The sequence below is a fragment of the Gracilinanus agilis genome, chromosome 4, assembly GCF_016433145.1.
Source record: "Gracilinanus agilis isolate LMUSP501 chromosome 4, AgileGrace, whole genome shotgun sequence".
Classification (NCBI taxonomy): domain Eukaryota; kingdom Metazoa; phylum Chordata; class Mammalia; order Didelphimorphia; family Didelphidae; genus Gracilinanus; species Gracilinanus agilis.
Window position 1 is genome coordinate 457,733,459 of NC_058133.1, and position 25,670 is coordinate 457,759,128.

The following is a 25,670-nucleotide window of genomic DNA, read 5'->3' on the forward strand; positions in this document are numbered from 1 at the left end:
AAATTCATGAAGGAAAACTGTGCCAATCTATTATAACCAGAAAGCAAAGTGAAAATAAAAAGAATAGACTAATCACCACCTGAAAGGAAAAGTCCCAGGAATGCCATGGCCAAAATTCAGAGCTTCAGCATCAAAAAAAAAAAAAAGAAAAAATGTTAAATAAGTAGCAAAAAGGATACAGTAGTAGTAAGGAAACAGGAAGACTACATGCAATTTGTTTGTTTTTTAACCCTTAACTTCCATCTTAGAATCAATACTACATATTAATTCCAAGGCAGAAGAGATAAATATAAAGGCTAGGCAATGGGGATTAAGTGATTTTCTCAGAGTCGTATGACTAAGAAGTGTCTGAGGCTAGATTTGAGCCCAGGATCTTTTATCTTCAGACCTAGCTTTCTATCCACTGAACCACCTTGCTGCCCCTGACTATACACAATTTGGCAGCTACTATTTTACAGAAGCAGAGAACTTGAAAAATGGTGTTCCAAAAGGCAAAAGACATAGACTTACAAGCAAGAATACCTTTTCCTGAAAAGCTGAGTATAATCATACAGGGACCAAAGTTCATCTTTAATGGAATAAAGGACCATTAAGCATTTCTGATTAAAAGACCAGATGTGAGTAGAAACTTTGGAAAGTAACCATAAAAGTCAGGTTGTAGATAAAACAAACTTTCTAATTCTGAAGAGAGAGCATAAAAGAGAAAAAGAAAGGAATAAAAAATGGAAACTAAAGGCTATATTAATTGGGAAATAGCTGAACAAATTATCATAGTAATATTAAGAATTACTTCATTGTAATAAATAGAGATGATTTCAAAGAAACCTTAGAACACACAAAATGATTCAGAATGACATGAAAAGATCTGAAATAACAATACAATAAAACATTGTAAATTTAAACAACATTGAAAGACTTAAGAACTCTGTTCAATACAATGATGAAACAGAGGTTCAATAATGAAGCATTTTACCATCTCCTGACAGAAAACTCAAAGTGAAGAGACACTTTTTAAAAATCCCCTAACTGGATTTGTTTGTTTTTTGTTTTTTTTTTGACAATGTTCATTTGTTACAAGGGGATTTTATTTTTTGGAAAATGTTTTAAATTCACAAAAGAGAATAAGAGGAAATTCAGAAGAAAATACATATAGCAGCCAACTTTAAAAATAATATGATTCATTTGTTTCATATTTAAAAATAAGTGCTATGTAATTAACATCCATAGCTTCATAAAGAATCCTTTTTTTTAATATTCCACTTTGCATGTGGAAATGTTATTTTTTTAGTGTTAGTTAAGTTCAGAATAAATTTTTTATTTTATTTTTTCACTATTTTTCCATGTTTGCATGATTCATTTTCTTTCCCTCCCCCTTCCCAGAACCCACAAGCAATTCCACTGGGTTATACAAATGTTATAACTTTATACCTATTTCCATATTATTTATTTTTGCAATAGAGCAAAACCAAAACCCCCAATCTTATACCCATATAAAAAAGTGATGTAATATGTTTTTCTTCTGTGTTTCTACTCCTTCAGTTCCTTCTCTTGATGTGAATGGCATCCTTTCTCATAAGTCCCTCAGGACTGTCCTGGATCATTACATTGCTACTAATAGCAAAGTCCATTACACTGGATTGTTCCACAATGTTTCACTTTCTCTGTACAATGTTCTTTTAGTTCTATTCATTTCACTCTGCATAAGTTCATAGAGGTCCTTCCAGTTCATTTAGAAACCCTCTCGTTCATTATTCCTCACAGCACAATAGCTTTCCATCACCATCATATACCACAATTTGTTCAGCCGTTCCCCAATCAAGGGACACCCCTCATTTTCCAATTTTTTGCCCCCACAAAGAGGGAGGCTATGAATATTTTTGTACAATTCTTTTTTATCTCTTTGGGTAATGGTATTGCTGGATCAAAGGGCATGCATTCTTTTAAAGGCCTTTGAGCATAATTCCAAATTGCCTTCTAGAATGGTTTGGACTAATTCACAACTCCACCAGCAAAGCATTAATGTCCCAATTTTGCCACAATCCCTCCAAAGTTTATTATTTTCCTTTACTATCATATTGACCAATCTGCTAGGTGGTACCTCAGAGTTGTTTTGATTTGCATTTCCCTAATCAAGAGGGATTTAGACCACTTTTTCATGTGATTATTAACGGTTTTGATTTCTTCATCTGAAAACTGTCTATTCATGTCCCTTGACCATCTGTCAATTGGAAAATGACTTGATTTCTTGTACATTTGACTTCATTCCTTATTAATTTGAGAAATTAGACCTTTGCCAGAGATTTTTGTTATAAAAAATTTTTCCCTATGTTGTTGCTTCTCTTCTAATTTTGGTTGCATTGGTTTTGTTTGTAGAATAAAAATTTTTTAAGAAAAAAACATACTCAAAGTTATAAACACTGACATTATGAACATGAGTGATGAGGAGGAAGCTCTCCAGAACTTTCAGAATAAAATTTACAACTAACCCAAAGACAACTGAAAGACTTATAATAGACATAACCATGTTATCATAGGAGATCCGAAAGGGTCCTCAAAAGCCTACTTTATAATTCAACCCTTCTAATTTTCCTGATTGACTGATTTCTGTGAAAGAAGTATTATAAAGGCTATCAAGAAAATATTTGATCAGAAAATAAAGTGAATTTGTCATAAATTCTGACTGAAATGCTGGAAACATGCCAAACTCCCAAAGGATACAAGGGAACAAATTTGCCAAGTGAACTATGGAAGATTTGTGGAAAAACAAGTACAAGAATCAAAGTATCCAAGATGACGAGGCACGGAGAGGCTGTGATCTGCATGGATTTACTACATGAAACAATATGAAATTATTCTTCAAGGAAACCCAGAATTTCAACCTTCACACAATAAAAGTCCTTTATTCTTATGGATCCCGCCATTATTTCTAGTAAAATGCTTAATTTGTATAAGCCAAGTATCATGGATTATGAGCCATGTTTTCATTGTTCAATCATTTCAGTCATGTCCAACTCTCTGTAACCCCATTTGAGTTTTTCTTGGCAGAGATGTTGGAGTGATTTGTCATTTCCTTCTCCAGTTCATTTAACAGAGGGGGAAACTGAGTCAAACAAGATTAAGTGACTCATCTAGTCACACAACTAATAAATGTCTGAAGCTGGATTTGTCCTGACTTCAGGCCTGCACTCAATCCACTGTACCACCTAGCTACCGTTAAAAGCCATAGAGAAGGGGCAGCTAGATGACCCAGTGGATAGAGCACCAGACCTAGAATAAGGAAGATCAGGATTCAAATTTGACCTCAAAACACTTCTTAGCTGTGTGTCCCTAAGCAAGTCACCTTATCTGATTTGCCTAGCCCTTGCCCTTCTGTCTTAGAATTGTTACTAAAACAAAAAGTAAGGTTTTAAAAAATATTAAAAAGAGCCATAGAAAAATCTAAATCAAAATTCAATTATACTTCTCTGATAAAGTTAAATTCACATATCAAAAGTGTTGCTGAGATCTGAAATACTTCTTTTAAACAGTAGCAAGTCCTTGTTGCATTACCTTGTAACACAGATGGCTGAACTATATGCCTACCTACCTGCATCATGATTTTCAGACGTTCTAGGGGTGCTGTGCAGGTTCTAGAGACTGCACCAGCTATCCCACCTGACAGTAGGTGTCTCCACCACTGGCCAGTATCTCTTTCTTCTTCTGTGAATTCATCAGGAATAGTTACACCCTCTCCGATGTCGATTCCCTAAATAAAAGGGACGTTTCCATAATATTTAAATTTAAAAATGTACCATCATAGGAAGGCAGCATAAAGAAGTAGCGAGCAAGCACTGCCTCTGCAATAAGAGAACCCGAGTTCAGATTCTAGTTCAATCCTAGCATAAATCACGTAAACTCTGTGGGACACAGTTTCGTACTCTATTAAATCAATGAACTGAATGATTCCCCAAATTAAATGATTTCTTAAGTCCTTTCTGACTCTAAATCCTCTTTATTATTGTAGTGTTTTGGTTTATACAACTAATCTCCACTGTACATTCACAACAGTATTTTTCCTAAATTATAATTTTTGTTGTTGATTAGGCATGTCCAATTCTTTGTGACCTCATTTGAAGTTTTCTTGGCAGCATAATGGTTTGCCATTTCCTTCTCCAGCTCACTTAAACAGGGTTAAGTGACTTGTTCAGGGTCACACAACTAGGAAGTGTCTGTTAGAACTCAGGTGTCCTTGACTCCAAGCCAAGAGCACTATCCACTGTGCCACCCAGCTGCCCCTATTGCCCATTTATACTAGGTACTTTTAAGCTTACTATTCTGACTGGGGGTAGGTGATGAGGAGAAACCAGAATAAGATACAATTTTAATACAGGGTTCTCTAAAGGAATAGCAACCTAGTGCAGGTTCCTACCTTGGAATTCCTGAGTTTTTTAATAGTTTATATCTGTATTCCAATTTAATTGGTTTTCTTTTTTTTATTTTACTTTGTGCATCTAAAAACATTCTGATAACTCATGTATAACCCAGTGGAATTGCCTGTCAGCACTGGGAGTGGGGAGGGAAAGAAGGAAGGGAGTGAGAGAATATGAATAATGTAACCATGGAAAAGTATTTTAAAATAAATAAAATCATTTTTTTCAAAATACAGATTGCAAAATATGAGAAAATAAATATTAATAAATTGTATTGACATGTAACATGGAAAAAAAGAAAATTCATTAAAAAAAGAAAAAATAAATAAAAACATTCTGAGAAAAAGATCATAGGCTTCACCAGACTGCCAAACGTAGTCTGTGACACAAAAAGATTTTTTTAAAAACTTCTGGCTAGGGGCTATTAGGCAGCACAGTAGAAAGGGTTCTTGGCCTCAAGTTGAATGAACCTGGGTTCAAACACAGCCTCAAACACTTCCTAGCTGTGTGTCAAAACTCCATTAGCCTAACCCTTGTCTTTTTGTCTTAGAGTTGTTACTGAGAAAGAAAGTAAGGGTTCAAAAAATACTTTGGCTAAAGAAGCAGGAGGGAGAATTGGAAACCATATGCCTTGGTCCCTGGCCTCATCGGTCTTATTGCCCTTGTCTAAAACTTACTAAGTAAAGAGTTGCTGTGCCAGGCTTCCTAAGGGTTCCCTATGTAGCCAAAGCTTATAATGTTAAACACACACAGACACACACACACACACACACAGACACACACACACACACACACACACACACACACACGGTAAAATACAAACCACACTTACAGTAGAATGTTTCCAAAACTGTACAATTTCCTCAATGTTTTCTGCTGGGTTAAGTAAAAAGTGATCTCTCCATTCATTCCAGTCCACAGTCATTGTCCCAGTATTATCGATACTGAAATAATAATAATTATAATAACAATAATAATAATAAACTCAAGTTTAAAACCATGCTATAATTCATAAATAAAATTAGCACCAGTAACCCATCCAGAAGGAAAACAGTTACATAATAAGTTGTGTAAATAGAATTAGCTCTACAATGTATTTATGGCAACAACTAGAGCTCATTACTCTCAAACCATTTTTATTTTCTAGTATTTTCTCACCCTCTTCTTCCCTTGGAATACCTTGCTCCCTTTAGGAGTTAGTTGCTACCAGAGGCTTTCCCTGATTTTTCTAATTGTTAGGACTTCCCACACTGAAATTGTTTTGAATTGTCTTTGTATATATCAAGCATTTACTTGTCTGTGTAGAAATGAAAAATGCGAACTCCTTGAAAGTAGAAACTTTGTTCTTTGGTTTTTGTGTTCCTAGGTCATAGCACAGTGCTTGGCACATGGTAAGCCCTTAATAAATACTTGTTGAGGAACAACTTGGTGGCTCAGTGGATTAAAAGGCAGGCCTGAAGATGGGAGGTCCTGGGTTCAAATGTGGCCATAGATACTTCCTATCTGTGTGATTCTAGGCAAGTCATTTAACCCCCATTGCTTAGCCCTTCCTGTTCTTCTACCTTGGAAGCAATACACAGTATTAATTCTAAGACAGCAAGTAACATAAAAATTAAAAAATTTAAATAAATTGAACTCAACTCTTTTTCTTATTTCCCCAGCTTTAGAAAGATGTGCTTTCCTTTTCTGAGCTACAGGTATGAAAAGAGGACTTTCATTATGTACCCAAATCAGGACTTAAATAACAAAGAACCATTTGGAAACAAGCTAAAAACCACTTGAAGGAATTATAGACAATCCTCTGACATCAAGGTTTAATGAATATGGTGCTTTCTCCATTGGAATTTTCAAGCCTTAGTGAAATGGAGGAAAAGCGAGCTCAATTATTTTGGTGAAATCATTGCTCTAGAGTAGTGATTCTCAAACTTTTTTGGCCTACCACCCTCTTTCCAGAAAAAATATTACTTAGCACCCCCTGGAAATTATGAAACTATTTATTGAACTCAGAATAGAATGTAATACAAAAAAAGTGTGGCTATCACCACTCCCCTGGATTGCTGCAGCACCCACCAGAGGGCAGTAGTACCCACTTTGGGAATCACTATAGATGTTCTGCACTGCTGGCATTAGTAATACAGTAATAATTACTAATTCACTAGTAATTCAACTATGCAGCAGCATTTTTGGTGCAATCATATCCTCTACCATTCAACATTAGCAACAAGAGGTTCTAGCAATTCTTGCCAAAAAATCAAATAAATACTCAAATGCTTTAATGAAAGTGATCTCATCAAATTAGGAGCTCCTTGAACACAACCCATCTGTACCTGTTCATCCTGTGTGGCTCCCATCTAGGACCTCCCAAAAGTTCACCACTGGGGGGCCCATTCAATATGCTTGAATCCCATCTTCACTTTCTTCCAACATTTCTAGGGGAGCACACTGGCTGTCCATTTGTTATCCCTTGCTTTTTCCATGTAACCAGTCCATCATCTGTTGTGAGAAACCCCTATTCCCATCCTTTACCATAGTTTCCTTAATTAAAATTGTTATAAACTCTTGCCATTTGCCTGCTAGCTTCCATAGGCCCCTTGCCTAGGTGGTGCAGAGTGACAGTTAGGGCCTAACTGTCACTTCTGTTAACAGATAATCTCCTTAGCGGTTAAACCCATTCTCCCTACTTCGTTTGGTCCTGCCTTCTGTCATTCCTGTCTCCCTCACACCCCACTGAACCCACAAAATAATATTTTAGTTAACTCCCTGGTTTTCCCCATAATACGTCTCTTCTTTAGTGTCAAATACTTTTGGCAAACATACATCTCCCTCTTTTATGATTCCATTGATATCTGTTATCAGAGAATGATTGACCAGCATTATTTCTGCTACAACATCTTCCAAGGAATATTAAATGAGTCTTGATATATGGGTAGGAGAAACCTTGCTGCAAAACAGCTTATGAAGTAGCATTTGGTGGAATAGGATTTTTTGTTCATTTGCTTATTGCTTGTTTGGTAATCAATAGACAATAAGCACAACGATGTCTTCTCCAAATCTATCAGTTATAAGATGACAAAGATGCAATCTATTCTTGAATATCATTTGTGAAAGCCTGCTTGTTCCCTACTGCCCTCATGAAGGATACCTGCAATAGATGACCCTTATGTGCACAGAAATAAATAAACATATATAGCTCAGGAGTTACTGATATTTTCCTAGAAAACTTTTTTGGAATTAACAAACAATGAGATTTTTTTCTATACCTTTGTTAACTTCCCCACCATCAGACACCTTATGAATCAGTCCCTCAATGCCCTCTCAGCTGTATCACTCATGCTCCCTAACCTTTACCAATATAAATCTTCTTTCTACATACTTGACCTAAATTGGCTATCTCACTTATTTTTGTTCTTAGTGCAATTGTATGCTTTCTCTGCAAGAAACTGATGGATTGTGATATGATATGTAGTGACTTCACTAACTTGATGGAGAAAAAAGTTTACCAAACTTTTTTGCAAATATTTTCCTTTTTTTCTCTTCGTAGTCCTCTTTCCATTTTCATCCTTGAATTCCCTTGAGTGACTTTACTTAGATGGACATTTTTGCCAGACCTTCTTGAGTGAGAATGGCTTTACTCTCCAACAACTTTTCTCTACACTATAAGATAATACTGCTCATAATCATCAATTATTCTTCTTTTTAAGATTTTTTTCAAATGAGTTTGTATTTTAATCCCATATTGGTAAACAGATTAAATGCTCACTGCCTAAAACACTTTCTGGATTCTTCTGATTTCCTTGCAGCAATTAATTTGTACTGGTTTATCTTCTGAATGAAATAATTATAGTTGGTTTTGATATATCTGTTATCTATTTCCCATTAATAGTTTATTTAGGGGGAAGCTAGATGGTTCAGAGGATTGAGAGCCAGGCCTGAAAAGGAGAGATCCTGGGTTAAAATCTAGCTGTGTGACCCTGAGCAGGTCACTTAACCCCTATTAAGGTAGCTCTTCTCACTCTTCTGCCTTAGAACCAATACAGAGTATTGTTCCCAAGATAGAAGGCAGGGGTGTTATTGTTTATTTAAATAATTCAGGGTTAAATCTTAATTGTATGGCATATCTTTATCTCATTATTCCCAGCATGGTAAAACCTGGCAGAACTTGAGTTCCACTGGCATTACTTTCAAGAGCCAGGAGTCATCTTCAAACTACAATTAGGCACTGGAATAGGACATTTGTAAAGCCAATAATGGCCTTTAAAATATTGAACATGCTGCCAAAGAAAAGCCTTGAATTTCTGGTAAATTTTACCCTAAGGTAAACCTCAACCCACTTAGTTAAAAAATACTTTTTTTACCTTATAACTATTTTTAGTAGTTTACATGTTTGTGTAAAGGAAGAAAGGTTTTAAATTTCCTTGCTGTCCTAGATTTAAATATCTTCAACTCATATCCCACCAAGCCATCTAGCCATCCACCTACGCCATCTCAGCTTTTACGTGTCACCACAGATCTGTTCTTCCTGCCACCATGTCTAGTACCCACACACACAGCAAACCTAAGACCTGGACCTCCATACCCAGAACTTCCAGGACCAATGCCACTGTCTGTAGGAATCTATTCATGTCTGGAATTCCTGCCCCTAAGGTCCAACTGAATTGATTTGTGACTGACTATGTACAAACTAGCCCACGTGGGCAACTATATCTGCTAGACATCAAGCCCTGCCTTAGCTTCATATTCTAACTAGCCATCCAGTCATCCAGACAAGCCCTCTACTTGATTGAATCAAAGATATGAACTGAAAATATCAACAAACTATATACAGATAAGCACACTTCCATAGATCCATGATGTCACTGAAGTGAGTTTCCATAAAGATTGTACCCATCCATACCATCCCATCTTGCATGATGCTTGTCCATATCCTCCCATTAATCTTAAGAGACCTTCTAAAACTTCTGATATTAAGTGAGTACTACTGCGACATCTGGGCTGCCCCTCTATTAATCCTCTCTCTATATAATAGGTTCACTTCCTTTTCTAATCGTAGATCTCCCAGATGATATGTCTTGTGCCATCTCTTTTGCATAATTTTTAGCATTTATTTTTTATTTTATTTTGAAGATTTTCCCATAGTTACATTTTTCATGTTCTTTCCCTCTCCCCCAAACCTCCACACCCGCTGTATGTTTTGCAAAATTTTTATGAGTAATATCTGCTACCTATTTCCATTAACAATATATTTGTTGCTCTTTTATCCTTTGAATCACCCATGATTTTGGTTCTTTAGAAAATGTGTTGTTTCATGACCTATAGATTTGGGGAAATAATGCTTTAAAAAGATGAGATTTTTGTTTCAAGGAGAAGCTTGGGACTGTTGATAGTTCTGTGAAGTTTCCCAAAAGCAATTTATCCCCTAGCCACCTAAAACATCTACCCAAGATAGAGTATATCAGTTGATGAACAAACTAATAAGATCCTCAACTGAACTGCATATCACAATCCAGAAACAAGGAATTCTTCATCCATCTGCTCTTCTCTTTGTTGATTATTAGGCTGAACTTTGAGTGTCTATGGGTTCATTTGAAAATTTCTAGAATACTCCAGGTCTTGAGGGAAACAGCATAATATCACCCTCTAAAAGCTTCTAGGGGACCTTGAGCTGGATGTCCTCCAAGAAAGTGGCAAATACTTTTGACCCTCATATGTCTTCCTTTTTATGCCTTACTGAAAACTGATAATCAGAGGATCACCAAACAATACTGTTTCATTTATCAGTCTTGTTTGATCTTAACCTAACCTTAGGGGACACACTTTGCTGAAGGAGAAACCTTCAGGATACATTTATCTCTACCAAATTATATACTTTTTAAAAAGTAATCCACAAATAAGCACAGTGCAGTGTGAATTTATATTCTCTGTACCTTTTAGTTAATTAGGAAAAATTGAAAAATGTGACCTTTTTTTTAGCCCAGAGCAGTAATTTCACACACACACACACACACACACACACACACACACACACACACACACACACACACACACACTTATTTAAAGAACTTCCTGGAACATTGTGGAGGTTATATACCTTATCCGACTAACATGTAAGAAATAAGACGAACCCTCTTTTACTTCATATGTTTTGATTACCTTCATTCAACATCCTCAAAATATGTGACCTACAGCACAAATTTTCTCTGTGTACACTTGGTCTAGAACATTCTTCCCATACCATCTTCTTCTACTTTTACTTTTCTCATAAAGCAAAGGCTGGGTTGTTAGCCATACATACACAGAGCTACCACACACAAAGTAAAAATACCCATGATGAAAGCAGGATGTTGTTTTGGCAGATAAAAGGAATAAAAACATAATGAGATCACCAGTCCACTAAAAGATAAAAACCAAAAACTCAAAAGCATTATTCACTTTACCAACTATAACTAAGTTGCTATAGATCAAAGGCAAGATAAAAGCTAAACATAAGAAATGAGTGCTTTAATTTTCCCCACCCTCAGTCTACTCAAAGGTGGTTTTTAAATAATCATGGTTTAAATTGATCATTCTAAGTTAAAATTGTTTTTCCATGCACCATTCTGTTGTGAGCCACAAAGTTGAGAGTATTCTTGGGTCCATATCTTCTTTGAAGTTTCAGAACCACAACTACAGACATAAATCACCTACCTTCTGATGCAAACATTTTCTTTCAGAGCAAAACTTTCTTCCTGTGCTTCTTATTCCTACTGAAGAAACCTTCATCCTCTGAGCTTGTTTGAAAGATGGGAAGATCTACTGGGATTCTAATCTGGAGTTTTCTTTCTTTCTCCCTGAGCTCATGTACTAGGACCTTTGGGTTGATGTCTCTTCGTTTTAGGTCATTCTAATCCGACTCTTCAGGCTGCAACCTAGTTAGTTGCATTTTTCAAAAGCATGGGTCTGATAACTTTACCTTTGTACTCTATTAAACTCCTATGGCTCCATGTAACCTCCAGTTTAAATATAAAATCCTCTGTTTGACATTAAAAGTATTCACATAAAAAAATCTTTTTTAATTAAAATTTTTAAAAATGTATAAAATGTAAAACTCTTCACAACTTCACCCCCTAGAGCTTTTTACACTTAAACTACCCTCCAGGCCCTCTACAATCCAACTATACTGACCTATTTCTTGTTGCTGGCAAACTATACTCCATTTTCCATTTCTCTGCCATGGCTGGCCTCCATGCCTGGAATTATACCCCTCCTCTCTTCTGCCTCTTAAGTTTCCCTAACAGTTCAGATTCCATTCCCCACTAAGGACTCTTCCCAATCATCTCCATGCTAGTGCCTCCCCCTTTGAGATTATCTTTCCATTTAATCTGTATATATTTTGTACATATCTAATTATTTACAAGTTGTCTCTCCCATTAGACTGTCTGCTATTTGAGGCAGAGACTGTTTTTGCCCTTTTGTGCTTAATTCAAGGTCTAGCACATAATAAGGGCATAACAAATATTTATTGACCCATTGATTGAGTTTGTACAGTATCTTTTTTAAAGTCCAGATATATGTAAGTATTTATGAATGTACATATATTACATACATATATATTGTTCACACAAAAAGAGTCATCCCAATAAATAATATAGATAAATCAAATAGGGGAGAGAGAGAAAATTTCTGGTCATCAACTTCTATTATGGAATGCTGAAATGAAAACTTTAATATATTATTATCAAAAATAAAAACAAGGGCTAACCTTTGAAGAATCTTCTCTGCATGATGTTCAGAAACAGTTACACCTAGTACCTTGAGAGCCTGGACAATTTCTGAGACTTCAATTATTCCTTTAAAAGAATGAAAAGAAACATATGCCTTTCGAAAGCCTTTGAAAAGACACTTACCGGCAACACTTTACGGGCATTGTTATAATAGTCTATAAAATTCCAAGTTATATGGGACCTGGCATTTTTACGCCCAGGTTAAATAAAACTTCAAGAGAGAAGACCTCATTTGAACTTGAAGGGAAATGTTAAAAAAAATGAGCTTTATTATGTTTTTTTTACTTTTCTGTTTGATATCGTTTGTTTTCACATCACCTTCATTTCCTCTTCCAAGAGTGCTATTTCATATAACAGTTCAGCAAAATTAACCAACACATTAATGAAGTCTGATATTACATGCAGTGTTTCATATGTTCCTGGTCCCCAACAGCTATAAAGAAGGACTGGGGATGAATTTTCAAAGCTCTTCTTCAGGACCAAAAACAGTCACTATAATTACAGCTTATTCAATAATGATTCTTTGTTGCAGTTATTTCCATTTAAGTGGTGTAGCCATTATGTGTATAGTGATTTCTTGCTTCTGCTTACTTTGCTTTTTATCAGTTTGAATAAATTTTCCCATATCTCTCTTTATTCTTCATATTCACCAGATTTTAATGTTAGAGCTACAAGGGATCTTACAATCCATGAGTCCAACTCCTTTTTTTACACATGAGGAAAATGAGACTAAGATCAATAAAGTGACTTGCTTAAGGTGATAGCTAACTGAGGCAGATTATGAGAATTCAGGTCTTCCTAATTCAAAGTCCTGTACTCCAACCATTAGGCCACCTACCTACCTCCAACTATTTCTTATAACACAATAATATAACATTACATTCAGAAAGGGACATCTGCTTTTACTTCTTTCTACTACTGAAAATGCCGCTATAAATTTTTTTTGTGTGTATGTGAACATTTCTTTATCTTAGTCAATTCTTTAGTATATATCAAAATTGGTTTCTAGAATAATTAGACTAATTCAAAGTTCTACCAATAATCCATTAGTGGGTCTATCTTTCTATATTCTTTCTAGCACTAATGAGTACCACTTTTATCATCTTTGTAATATCCTAAATGTGAGGTAGAACTTAAGGATTACTTTGACTTACCCTTATTTTATTAGTGGTTTTTTGGAATAATTTTTTAAATGGTTGCTAATAGTTTGCAATTGTTTTGACAACTACTTTTCTTCACCCTGCGATCACTTATCTATTGAAAAATGGCTCTTGATCTTACATGTTTTTTAGATCCTTATATATCTTGTATATTGGACTTTATCAATGTTTTGATTTCATATATTTAAATTATCAAAAAAATTCTATTCATTTCTATCCCTTATTTGATTAAAAATTCTTTTGCAGTTTTAAGTACAAAAGGTATCTCATATTTTTCCACACAATTTTTCAATGTAATCACCTAATATCTTCAAGAGTCAAGAGAGTATAAATAAGATGCAGATTTGGGGAGCAATTTGAGCATATTTTAAGATATTAAGAAAAATAGAAAAGGAAATATCTAGGGGAGAAATAGAGGAAAACAGTATTTGTCATCTCATGTAATCAAGATACCCAAGAGTATACAATTATCAAATAAAAAGTAGGGGAAACAGACTGATGAGTTACATATAAAACCTCATTTTCATCTGAATCAGACAACGGAGGGTAAAATACATATACCAAGCATTTGGTCTAGATCAGTGATTCCTAAAGTGGGTGCCATCGCCCCTTGGTGGGTGCTGCAGCAATCCAGGAGAGCGGTGATGGCCAAAGGTGCATTTGGGGGCGGTGATAGTATGTGACAGGGGGGCGCTAAGTAATATTTTATCTGGAAAGGGGGCGGTAGGCCAAAAAAGTTTGGGAACCACTGGTCTAGATAAACATTAAATTCAATAGGGAATAGAGTGAGAAGAAGCAGAGGGGATAGTGGAAATGAAGAGTGAGGGTAAATTCAAAGAGGAATTAATGATAAAACAAATTATTCAACTCTAGAGAGTGGACAGAGTAGAAAGGGATTAAAAAGGATTTTTTTTTGTTACTGGGGTCTAAGCAAATTTGTGACTGGGGTCTAGACAAAGAGAAGAGGTACAGGGAATGGAAGCAGATTACATAAAATATAAGCGTACTCCTTTCTCATTACTCTCTTCTTTGTAGAAAGAGAGAGGTAGGGTGAGTAAAGAAAGAAATCTAGCAATATATTATTTAAAAGAAAACATTTGAAACACAAAGATTCCCACCGTTAAAAATAATGAGCTGGAGTGAAATCTATTATGCTTGACATGAATTCAGAAAATCAAGGATAGTAAGCATTATCTCAGACCAGGCAACTGTAAAGACAGATTTGATTAAATAAAATAAAAAAGGAAATTACTTATACTTAAAGGGACAATAGATAATTAGTACCAATATTTTATATGCATTCTACATGTTTTTACATGTACATATATAAAATATACATATAGATGATATATAAGGATAAAAGAGACACATATAGTAAAATACTGAAGAAAATAACTTCTTAAAACCAAAACTGGCCAAATGGAAAAAAGAAATACAAAACCTTACTGAAGAAAATAAATTCCTAAAAAATTAGAATTGGTTAAGTAGAAGTTAATGATTCAATGAAATATTAAGAAATAATTAACAGAGTCAAAAGAATGATGAAATAGAAAAAAATGTGAAATATTTCACTAAAGATAATTTAAGAATTATTAGGCAACCTGAAAGGCAACATGATTTTATTAACAGAGTCTAGGATCACATTTCAAGAAATTATAAAGGAAAACTGCCTGGATATCATAGAATCAGAGGGCAAAACAGAAATTGAAAGAATCCACTAATCACCTCCTAAAAGAGATCCCAAAATGAAAACTCCCAAGAATATTAGAGCCAATACTCTCAGGTAAAGAAAAAATACTTCAAGTAGCCAGGAATAAATTATTCGAATACCACAAGGCATAGTTAGAAACACACAATTTAGCAGCTACCATAATAAAGGAACAGAGGACTTAGGTATGGAATTCCAGGAGACAAAGGAACTAGGATTACAACAAAGAATAATCTACCCAGCAAAACCAAGTACAATCTTACAAAGGGGAAAATGGACATTTACCAACTAACATAGAAGACTTCTAAGTATTCCTAATGAAAAGGCCAGCTCTGGATAGAAAATTTCACATTCAAACACAAGACTCAAGAGAGACATAAAAAGGTAAACATGAGTGAGAAATCATGAGTAAGTTAATTAGGTTAAACTGTTTATATTCCCAAATAAGAAAATGATACATGTAACCCTGTAAAAGAAAAAGAAAAATGGGGGGGGGGGAGAAAAAGAATAATAGGGGAAAAAAAGAAAAAGAAAAATCTTCTAGCAAATCTTATTTTATTGTGAATGTGCAAAATCACACAGTAAGGGTCTACAAACACCCCCAGGTTACTCGGCCAGTAAGTGTCTGAAGGCAGATTTAAACTCAGGAAGATGAGTCTTCCTGACTTCAGACTTAGACTTGGCACTCTATCTACTGCACCACCTAAGTGCCCAAGTTGAGTCAGGAAGACTCGTTTTTGAGAATTCAAATCTGTCTTCAGATATTTACTGGCTGTGTGACCTGGGCAAGTCACTTAACTCTATTTGCCCTAGTTTCCTCATCTATAAAATGAGCTGGAGAAGGAAATGGAAAACTACTCCATCATCTTTGCCAAGAAAACCTCAAATGGGATCACAAAAAATTGAACATGACTGAAATAATTGAACAACAAAGTGAAAATCTTTCATATGACACACTTGGTGAAACATTCTTTAATACTAGTAGCAAAAAAAAATGTATGTATGTATGTACATGTGTGTATATATGTGTGTGTGTGTGTGTTTGTCATGTGTATATATTTTAAGCCAATTGTGAATGGAAAAAAATGAGACTTACCATCTTGATTTTTGTCTAGCCGATTAAATGCCAATCTCATTTTTTTCTCATGGTCTCTAAGGTACTGTGAAAATTTCTCAAAGTTCAGTGGGTTCTCTTTGTTAATAGCACCAAAACCATGAGTATCCTATAAGAAAGAAGAAAACCATTAGATGGAAATTATTCAACACTATTATATAGCTGGATTGATCCTATTGAGTAAATCAGTTTTTTCAGTCCATGATTAAGCCAACCAAAGACATGAAAAATACAGACTTCCAGAACTGTGGTGTCAAACTCAGTAGAAACACAAGCCACTAAACCATACATAAAGATCTACTTGGGTTACATAATGACCTAGAAATACACATATTAATGTTATCTGTTTTTTTTTTTGTTAAATATTTCCCAATTACATTTTAATCTGGTTTGGGCCATACCTGGGAGTATTGCAGGTCACATGTTCCATATAAGACACTTCTGCTCTAGAATAAAATGGACTTTATTTTTAAGCCCTTACCTTTTTCTTAAAATCAATACTAAGTATTAGGTCCAAGGTAGAAGAGTAGTAAGGGCTAGGCAAGTAAAGTCAAGGAACCTGCCCACTCACACAACTAGGAAGTATCTGAGGCCATATTTTAACCCAGGGCCTACTATAGTATCCACACCTGGTGCTCCATCCACGGAACCATCTAACTGCCCCCAAAATGGACTTTTAAAACCACCTAGACCCAGCTCTCACTTGACATTCCACAATTTCCAAATTTTATAAAACACTGGGGAAATGGTCATTATACACTTGCAAAGGAACCTGGATTTCAGGATGAATTCCTTATTGAAACAAAGAAACAACGACCTCTATTAAGAGATGCTCACTAGGAGTCCTAAAACTTGTGATATTTCTCACTGATGCCCAGAGTATCACAGTCTTCATCCTGCTAGTTAAATCCTCCTTTGCAAAATGTAGATCCCATCCTCAAACCATATTGTTTGTTTTACAGAATTAAGAGAGAAGGCAAGATGGTTTAGTGGGGGGTGGGGGGAGAGCCAACACTGACCCTAAAGTATTTACATATCTAATTACCCATGACAAATGTAGAATGAAAGCTCCTTGACAAAAGGATCTATATTTGAATTTTTGTCCTTGTAACATCAGAAACTCACAGAGTGCCTTTCACATAGCAGTCATAATAATTCCTCGATGAATTTAAGACACACCAGTTAAAAGAATGAAAAAGAAACTTGTTAGTCATTGTGAATTGTATCAATTTATTTTATTTTTCATACTACATATAGATTGGCTGTATGCACTTGGAATACACTTAGAACAAACAAGAAATGAGAAAGCACCAAAAATATGACTATCCCAGGTTATTATGGGCTGCCTTCATGGAACATTAATTAGCAAAAGCAGCACCCTAGATCAATTACTTTCGGGTTAAGATGGTGGCAGAGTAGAGGCAGGGAGACTTTCTCTTCTTACAAACAGATATAGCATATCTCCAAAGGACAAAAAAACAAAACCAGATGAAAGAAGGGACCCCACAAAAGGGCGCAGTATTGAAGGTACCTGGGATTTGGGCACTTCCATGCTATAACTGGGGGGGGGGGATAGATCCCATCAAAACACGAGAGGATCACCTCTCCCCCACCCCACCCACAGTACCAGAGTCAGAGGCTGTGCTCCAGACTTATAGCGAGGGGGGGCACAAAATCTAGCCCCCAGGCAGCTAACTGGCACCACTAGGAGCTTGCCCCTGAGAGCAGCAAGACCTGAGATCCCAGGTGGCTGGAAAACTCAGACCTTGGACATGGAAGTGGGGCTGAGAGAGGCAGCAGCAGCGCCCAGCACTCTTAAACTTAGGGGGAAAACCTCAGGTGGTGGAGCAAGCATGGGCCAAGTTCCTGGCTCTGGGCAGCCAGCTAGGCCCACGGGGGCTCGACCCTGAAAACAGCTAGACCAGAGACCCCAAGAGGGTCCCCAGAGAAACCAGGAGACTCACAAAGTAGCCTCAGGCAAAAACTGCTCCCTAACTCCATACAAAGAGAATCAGATTACCTTATTCAGACTTCTGTCCGATAAACCGCAGTGATGCCAAGAAAAGCCCAAGACATAAGCAAGAAGACAAAGAAAAAAACTCTAACACTTGATAACTTCTGCACAGAAAAAAAAACAGAAAACAAAGGAGGACAAACAATTAAAGACATCCAAACCTTCCCAAAAAATGAAAATGGGTCACAAGATCTTGAAGAGCTCAAATCTGAGATCATGAGAAAGATGAAAGAGATCTGTCAAGAAAATAACAGTTTAAAAGGCAGAATTTCACAATTGGAAAGTGAGATTCAAAAATCAAATGAATTGATAAGTAAATTGAAGACCAGAAATGACCATCTGGAAGCCTTGAAGAACCAGATAGACCAGATTGAAAAAAGAAAACCAAAAGATTTTAGGCAAAAACCAGTCGCTAAAAGCTAGAATTGGGCAATTAGAAGCCAAGGATCCCACAAGACAACAAGAATTAATAAAGCAAACTAAAAAGACTGAAAAAATAGAAGGAAACAAGAAATATCTCAATTAGAAGTTAATAGACCAAGAAAACAGGTCTAGAAGAGACAATTTGAGAATCATTGGCCTTCTTGAAAAAGCAGAAATTAATAGAAATTTGGACTCCATACTAAAAGAAATTATTCAGCCAAACTGCCCTGAAGTTCTACAACAAAAGGGCAATATAGACATTGAAAGGATTCATAGATCACCCTCTATACTAAACCCTGAAAAGACAACCCCCAGGAATATAATAGCCAAATTCAAGAGCTTCCAAGTAAAAGAAAAAATATTACAAGAAGCCAGAAAGAGACAATTCAGATATCAAGGAGCACCAATCAGGATAACACAGGATCTGGCAGCCTCCACACTAAAAGACCACAAAGCTTGGAATATTATATTCAGAAAGGCAAGAGAAATGGGTCTACAACCAAGGATCACCTACCCATCAAAACTGACTATATACTTCCAGGGGAAAGTATGGGCATTCAACAAGATAGAATATTTCCAAGTATTTGCACAGAAAAGACCAGTACTAAATGGAAAGTTCGATATCCAACCCCCCCAAAAAACAAGAGAAACACGAAAAGGTAAATAAGAAACAGAGGGGAAAGAAAGAAAATATTTATTTTTAAATTTGCCTCTTTAAGGGCTTTAATAAGATCAAATTATTTGTATTCCTATATGGAGAAATGTTATGTGTAATTTTCAAAAACTATATTCACTATTATAGTAATTAGAAGAATTATTCATAGGGAGAGGTTGGAGCACTAAATGGTCTAAGATGAGACGGGGTGGGGGGAGAAAAAGAGGGAGTGAATAGTAGATGACACCAAGAGAAACTTGAATGAATAAGAAAAATAGGATATTCTATACCACACAAAGAAGAGCATGGGAAGGGGAGGTGATGTATACTACTATAAGAAAGAGAGGAAGAGAGCATTAAGAGATAATATTTAAACATTACTCTCAGCAGGATTAATCCTGAGAGGGAAGAGTAGCTATATCCATTTGGAACTAGAATTCTATCTAACCCTACTGAGAAAGTCAGAAGGGATTAACCAAGGGAAGCAGGGGAGTGGGGAGGTCAAAAAGGGGAGGATAGAACTAGAATTCTATCTAACCCTACTGAGAAAGTCAGAAGGGATTAACCAAGGGAAGCAGGGGAGTGGGGAGGTCAAAAAGGGGAGGAGAGGAGGGAGGAAATTCATTAGGCCTTAAAAAATAGAGAGGGGAATAATAAGGGAGAGGGTGGAAAGGAAAGTAAATCAAGGGAGGGGACAAAGGGAACTGGTCTAAAACAAAACACTGGTTTAAAAAGAAATAGCGTAAGAAGAAGGGGTAGAACTAGGAGAGGATACCAAAACGTTAGACAATACACAGCTGATAATTATAACTTTGAATGTGAATGGGATGAACTCACCCATAAAACGGAAGCAAATAGCAGAGTGCATGAGAAACCAAAATCCTACCATATGTGGTCTACAAGAAACACATATGAAGCGGGTGGACATACACAGGTTTAGGGTCAAGGGCTGGAGCAAAATCTTTAGGGCTTCAAATGAGAAAAAGAAGGCAGGATGGAGATCATGATTTCTGACAAAGCCTAAGTAAAAATAGATATGATTAAAAGAGACAGGGAAGGTAATTACATCCTGATAAAAGGCAGTATAGACAATGAGGAAATAACACTGCTCAATATGTATGCACCAAGTGGCATAGCATCCAAATTCATAAAGGAGAAACTGGCAGAGCTCAAGAAGGAAATAGATAGTAAAGCCATACTAGTGGGAGATCTAAATATTCCTCTTTCAGCTCTAGATAAATCAAACCAAAAAATAAATAAGAAAGAGGTAAGAGAGGTGAACAAAGTCCTAGAAAAATTAGATTTAATTGATATGTGGAGAAAAATAAATAGGGACAAAAAGGAATACACCTTCTTTTCAGCTGCACATGGTACATTCACAAAGATTTACCATGTACTAGGGAATAAAAACATCGCAAACAAATACAAAAGAGCAGAAATAATAAATGTAACCTTCTCAGATCATAATGTAATAAAAATAAAAATTAGTAAGGGTACATGTACAGGCAAAACAAAAACTAATTGGAAATTAAATAATATGATTCTCCAAAACCAGTTAGTTAAAGAAGTCATAGAAACAATCAATAATTTTATTGAAGAGAATGACAATGATGAGACATCCTACCAAACTCTGTGGGATGCAGCTAAGTCAGTACTCAGGGGGAAATTTATATGCTTGAGTGCATATATTAACAAATTAGAGAGGGCAAAGATCAATGAACTGGGCATGCAAATTAAAAAACTAGAAAGGGAACACATTAAAAATCCCCAGCTAAAAATTCAATTAGAGATTACAAAACTTAAAGGGAAATCAATAAAATTGAAAGTAAAAGAACTATTGAATTAATAAATAAGACTAGAAGCTGGTACTTTGAAAAAAAAGACAAAATTGACAAAGTACTGGTCAATCTAATAAAAAAAGGAAAGAAGAAAACCAAATCATCAGTATCAAAGATGAAAAGGGAGACCTCACCTCTAATGAAGAGGAAATCAAGGCAATCATTAAAAACTATTTTGTGCAATTATATGGTAATAAATATAGCAATCTAGAGAGATGGATTAATATTTACAAAAATATAAATTGCCTAGATTAACAGTAGAAGAAATAGAATACTTAAATAATCCCATATCAGAAAAAGAAATTGAATAAGCCATCAAAGAACTCCCTAAGAAAAAGTCTCCAGGACCGGATGGGTTCACAAGTGAATTCTATCAAACCTTTAAAGAACAACTAATTCCAATATTACACAAACTATTTGGCATAATAAACAAAGAAGGAGTTCTACCAAATTCCTTTTATGATACAAATATGGTACTGATCCCAAAGCCAGGTAGATCAAAAACAGTGAAAGAAAACTATAGACCAATCTCCTTAATGAACATAGATGCAAAAATATTAAACAGAATACTAGCAAAAAGACTTCAGCAAGTGATCATGAGGGTTATTCATTATGATCAGGTGGGATTTATACCAGGAATGCAGGGATGATTCAACATCAGGAAAACCATTCACATAATTGACCATATCAACAAGCAAACCAACAAAAATCATATGATTATCTCAATAGATGCTGAAAAAGCCTTTGAAAAAATCCATTCCTGTTCAAAATACTTGAAAATATAGGAATAGAAGGACCTTTCCTATAAATAATAAACAGTATATATCTAAAACCATCAACAAGCATCATATGCAAAGGGGATAAATTAGAAGCCTTCCCAATAAGATCAGGAGTGAAACAAGGATGTCCACTATCAGCTCTATTATTTAACATTGTACTAGAAACACTAGCAGTAGCAATTAGAGAAGAAAAAGAAATTGAAGGTATTAAAATAGGCAATGAAGAGACTAAGCTATCACTCTTTGCAGATGATATGATGGTCTACTTAAAAAAATCCTAGAGAATCAACTAAAAAGCTAATAAAAATAATCAATAACTTTAGCAAAGTTGCAGGATACAAAATAAATGCACATAGATCATCAGCATTTCTATATATTTCCAACACATCACAGCAGCAAGAGTTAGAAAGAGAAACACCATTTAAAATCACCCTAGACAATATAAAATACTTAGGAATCTATCTACCAAAACAAACACAGGAATTATACAAACACAACTACAAAACACTTCCCAAACAATTAAAACTAGATCTAAACAATTGGAAAAAAATTGAGTGCTCATGGGTAGGACAAGCTAACATAATAAAAATGACCATTCTACCCAAATTAATTTACCTATTTAGTGCCATACCTATCAAACTACCAAAAAACTTTTTTACTGAATTAGAAAAATCTATAACAAAATTCATTTGGAAGAACAAAAGATCAAGAATATCAAGGGAAATAATGAAAAAAAATGTGAATAAAGGTGACCTAGCAGTACCAAATATTAAACTATACTATAAAGCCACGGTCATCAAAACGATATGGCGGGGCAGATGGGTAGCTCAGTGGATTGAGAGCCAGGCCTAGAGACCGGAGGTCCTAGGTTCAAATCTGGCCTCAGACACTTCCCAGCTGTGTGACCTTGGGCAAGTCACTTGACCCCCATTGCCTACCCTAACCACTCTTCCACCAAGGAACTAATACACAGAAGTTAAGGGTTTAAAAATAAAAAAAATTAAAAAAAAATGATATGGTATTGGCTAAGAGACAGAAGGGAGGATCGGTGGAATAGACTTGGGGTAAGTGACTGTCTATGATAAACCCAAAGAGCCCAATTTGGGGGAAAAAATCCACTATTTGACAAAAACTGTTGGGAAAATTGGAAAACAATATGGGAGATATTAGGCTTAGATCAATATCTCACACCCTACACCAAGATAAATTCAGAATGGGTGAATGACTTAAATATAAAGAAAGAAACTATAAGAAAATTAAGTGAACTTTAGTATAACTGTCAAATCTATAGGAAAGGGAAAATTTTAAAACCAAGCAAGAGTTAGAAAAAATTACAAAATGTAAAATAAATAATTTTGATTATATTAAATTAAAAAGGTTTTATACAAACAAAAACAATGCAACCAAAATCAGAAGGGAAACAACAAACTGGGAAAAATATTTATAACAAAAAACTCTTGGGGCAGCTTGGTAGCTCAGTGGAGTGAGAGTCAGGCCTAGAGACAGGAGGTCCTAGGTTCAAACCCGGCCTCAGCCACTTCCCAGCTGTGTGACCCTGGGCAAGTCACTTGACCCCCATTGCCCACCCTTACCAATCTTCCACCTATGAGACAATACACCGAAGTACAAGGGTTAAAAAAAAAACTCTTGACAGAGGTCTGATTACTCAAATACACAAGGAGCTAAATCAGTTGAATAAAAAATCAAGCCATTCCCCAATTGATAAATGGGCAAGGGACATGAATAGGCAATTTTCAAATAAAGAAATCAAAACTATCAATAAGCACATGAGAAAGTGTTCTAAATCCCTAATAATTAGAGAAATGCAAATCAAAACAACTCTGAGGTACCACCTCACACCTAGCAGATTGGCTAAAATGATAGAAGGGGAGAGTAATGAATGTTGGAGGGAATATGGCAAAATTGGGACATTAATGCATTGCTGGTGGAGTTGTGAAATGATCCAACCATTCTGGATGGCAATTTGGAACTATGTCCAAAGAGCTCTAAAAGACGCCCTTTGATCCAGCCATAGCATTGCTGGGTTTGTACCCCAAAGAGATCATAGATAAACAGACTTGTATGAAAATATTTATAGCTGCGGTTTTTGTGGTGGCAAAAATACTGGAAAATGAAGGGATGCCCTTCAATTGGGGAATGGCTAAACAAATTGTGGTATATGCTGGTGATGGAATACTATTGTGCTCAAAGGAATAATAAACTGAAGGAATTCCATGTGAACTGGAAAGACCTCCAGGAATTGATGCAGAGCGAAAGGAGCAGAGCCAGAAGAACATTGTACACAGAGACTGATACATTATGGTAAAATCAAATGTAATGGACTTCTGTACTGGCAGCAATGCAATGACCCAGAACAATTCTGAGGGATTTATGGAAAAGAATACTACCCACAATCAGAGGAAGAACTGCAGGAGTGGAAACACAGAATAAAAACAACTGCTTGAACACTTGGGTTGATGAGGACATGATTGAGGATGTAGACCTGAAAGGACCACACCAATGCAACTATCAATAATATGTAAATAAGTCCTGATTGATCACACATGTTAAAAGCAGTGGAAATGTGCATTGGATATGTGGGGGGGGTGGTGAAGGGAAAAGTAAAAACAAGAATCATGTAACCATGGAAAATTTTTCTAAAAAAATAAAATATTTTTTAAAAAAGCAGCACCCTAAAGCAAGGTCACAAACTAACTTTTGCTTAGAGAAAGGTTAGAAGTTATTGATGCATATTAAAGACTGACTAAGGATAAACAACTCAGGCAGCACTTTTCCATTATCTCTTAGCAGCTTTTTTTTAAACCCTTACCTTTCATCTTAGAATTAATATTGTGTATTGGTTTCTAGGCAGAAGAACAGTAAAGGCTAGGCAATGGGGGTTAAGTGACTTGCCTAGGGTCATATAGCCAGGAAGTATTCTAGATCAAATTTGAATCCAGGGCCTCCCATCTCAGGCCTGGCTTTCTATCTACCAACCCACCTAGCTGCCCTGTCTTAAGAGCTTTTTATATTCCCAACCACCTTCATTTTCCTGGGCAGTCACTTCTCTTGTCTTCTATGGCCTATTCTTAGTGGGCACCTCCATAAAATCCAGCGTTTGACATATAGTAAGCACCCAATAAATTTATTGACAGAATGATTGGTTCTCTTCCTGGTCTTTTTTTTTTAACTTTTACCTTCTGTCTGTTGCCTCTAAGATTAAAGGTAAAAATTAAAAAAAAAAAAAAAAAAAAAAAAAGAATGATTTGCGCAGGTAGTCAGCATCACACAGGTAGTAAGTGGTACAGAACTAAGGTCCTCTGATTCCAAATCCTGCTACACTACATTTTGCTGGATATTATTATGCTCCCACCCACCAAATGTGGATATTCCCTCAAGGATTTGTCCTAAGTCTTCTTCTTTCTCTCTACACACTCTTCCTTAGTGATCTCAACGATTGTCATAAGTTTAGTTTAGTGTTTATGCCCATGATTCTCAAATCTACATGTTGTCATTCAGTTGTACCCAATTCTTCTTGATTCCATTTAGAGTTTTCTTGGCAAATATACTGGAATAGTTTTCCATTTCTTTCTCCAATTCATTTTACAGATGAGGAAACTGAGGCAAACAGGGTTAAGTGACTTGGCCAGGGTCACACAACTAGCAAGTATCTGAGGACATATTTGAACTCAAGAAGATGAGTCTATCCCTAGCTATCCCTAAATCTACATATCTAACCCTCTTTCCTGAGCAAGGTTCATACTGCCACCTTACTGATGGATTTCTCCATTCAGAGTCCCAGTAGGCATC

The 25,670-nt window shown here is 35.8% G+C and overlaps 1 protein-coding gene across 1 annotated transcript in view; it reads right to left on the reverse strand.

The window, feature by feature from the left end:
* Positions 1 to 25,670, reverse strand: part of LOC123247115 (calcium-binding mitochondrial carrier protein SCaMC-1-like) — a 48,856-nt gene that overhangs the window by 19,305 nt on the left and 3,881 nt on the right. Inside the window, exons 2-5 of the mRNA XM_044675915.1 lie at positions 16,134 to 16,260; positions 12,148 to 12,235; positions 5,242 to 5,353; positions 3,587 to 3,745 (exon numbers count right to left, since the gene is read on the reverse strand). Coding sequence (XP_044531850.1) covers positions 3,587 to 3,745; positions 5,242 to 5,353; positions 12,148 to 12,235; positions 16,134 to 16,260 — 486 coding nt within the window. The remainder of the gene's footprint in view (positions 1 to 3,586; positions 3,746 to 5,241; positions 5,354 to 12,147; positions 12,236 to 16,133; positions 16,261 to 25,670) is intronic.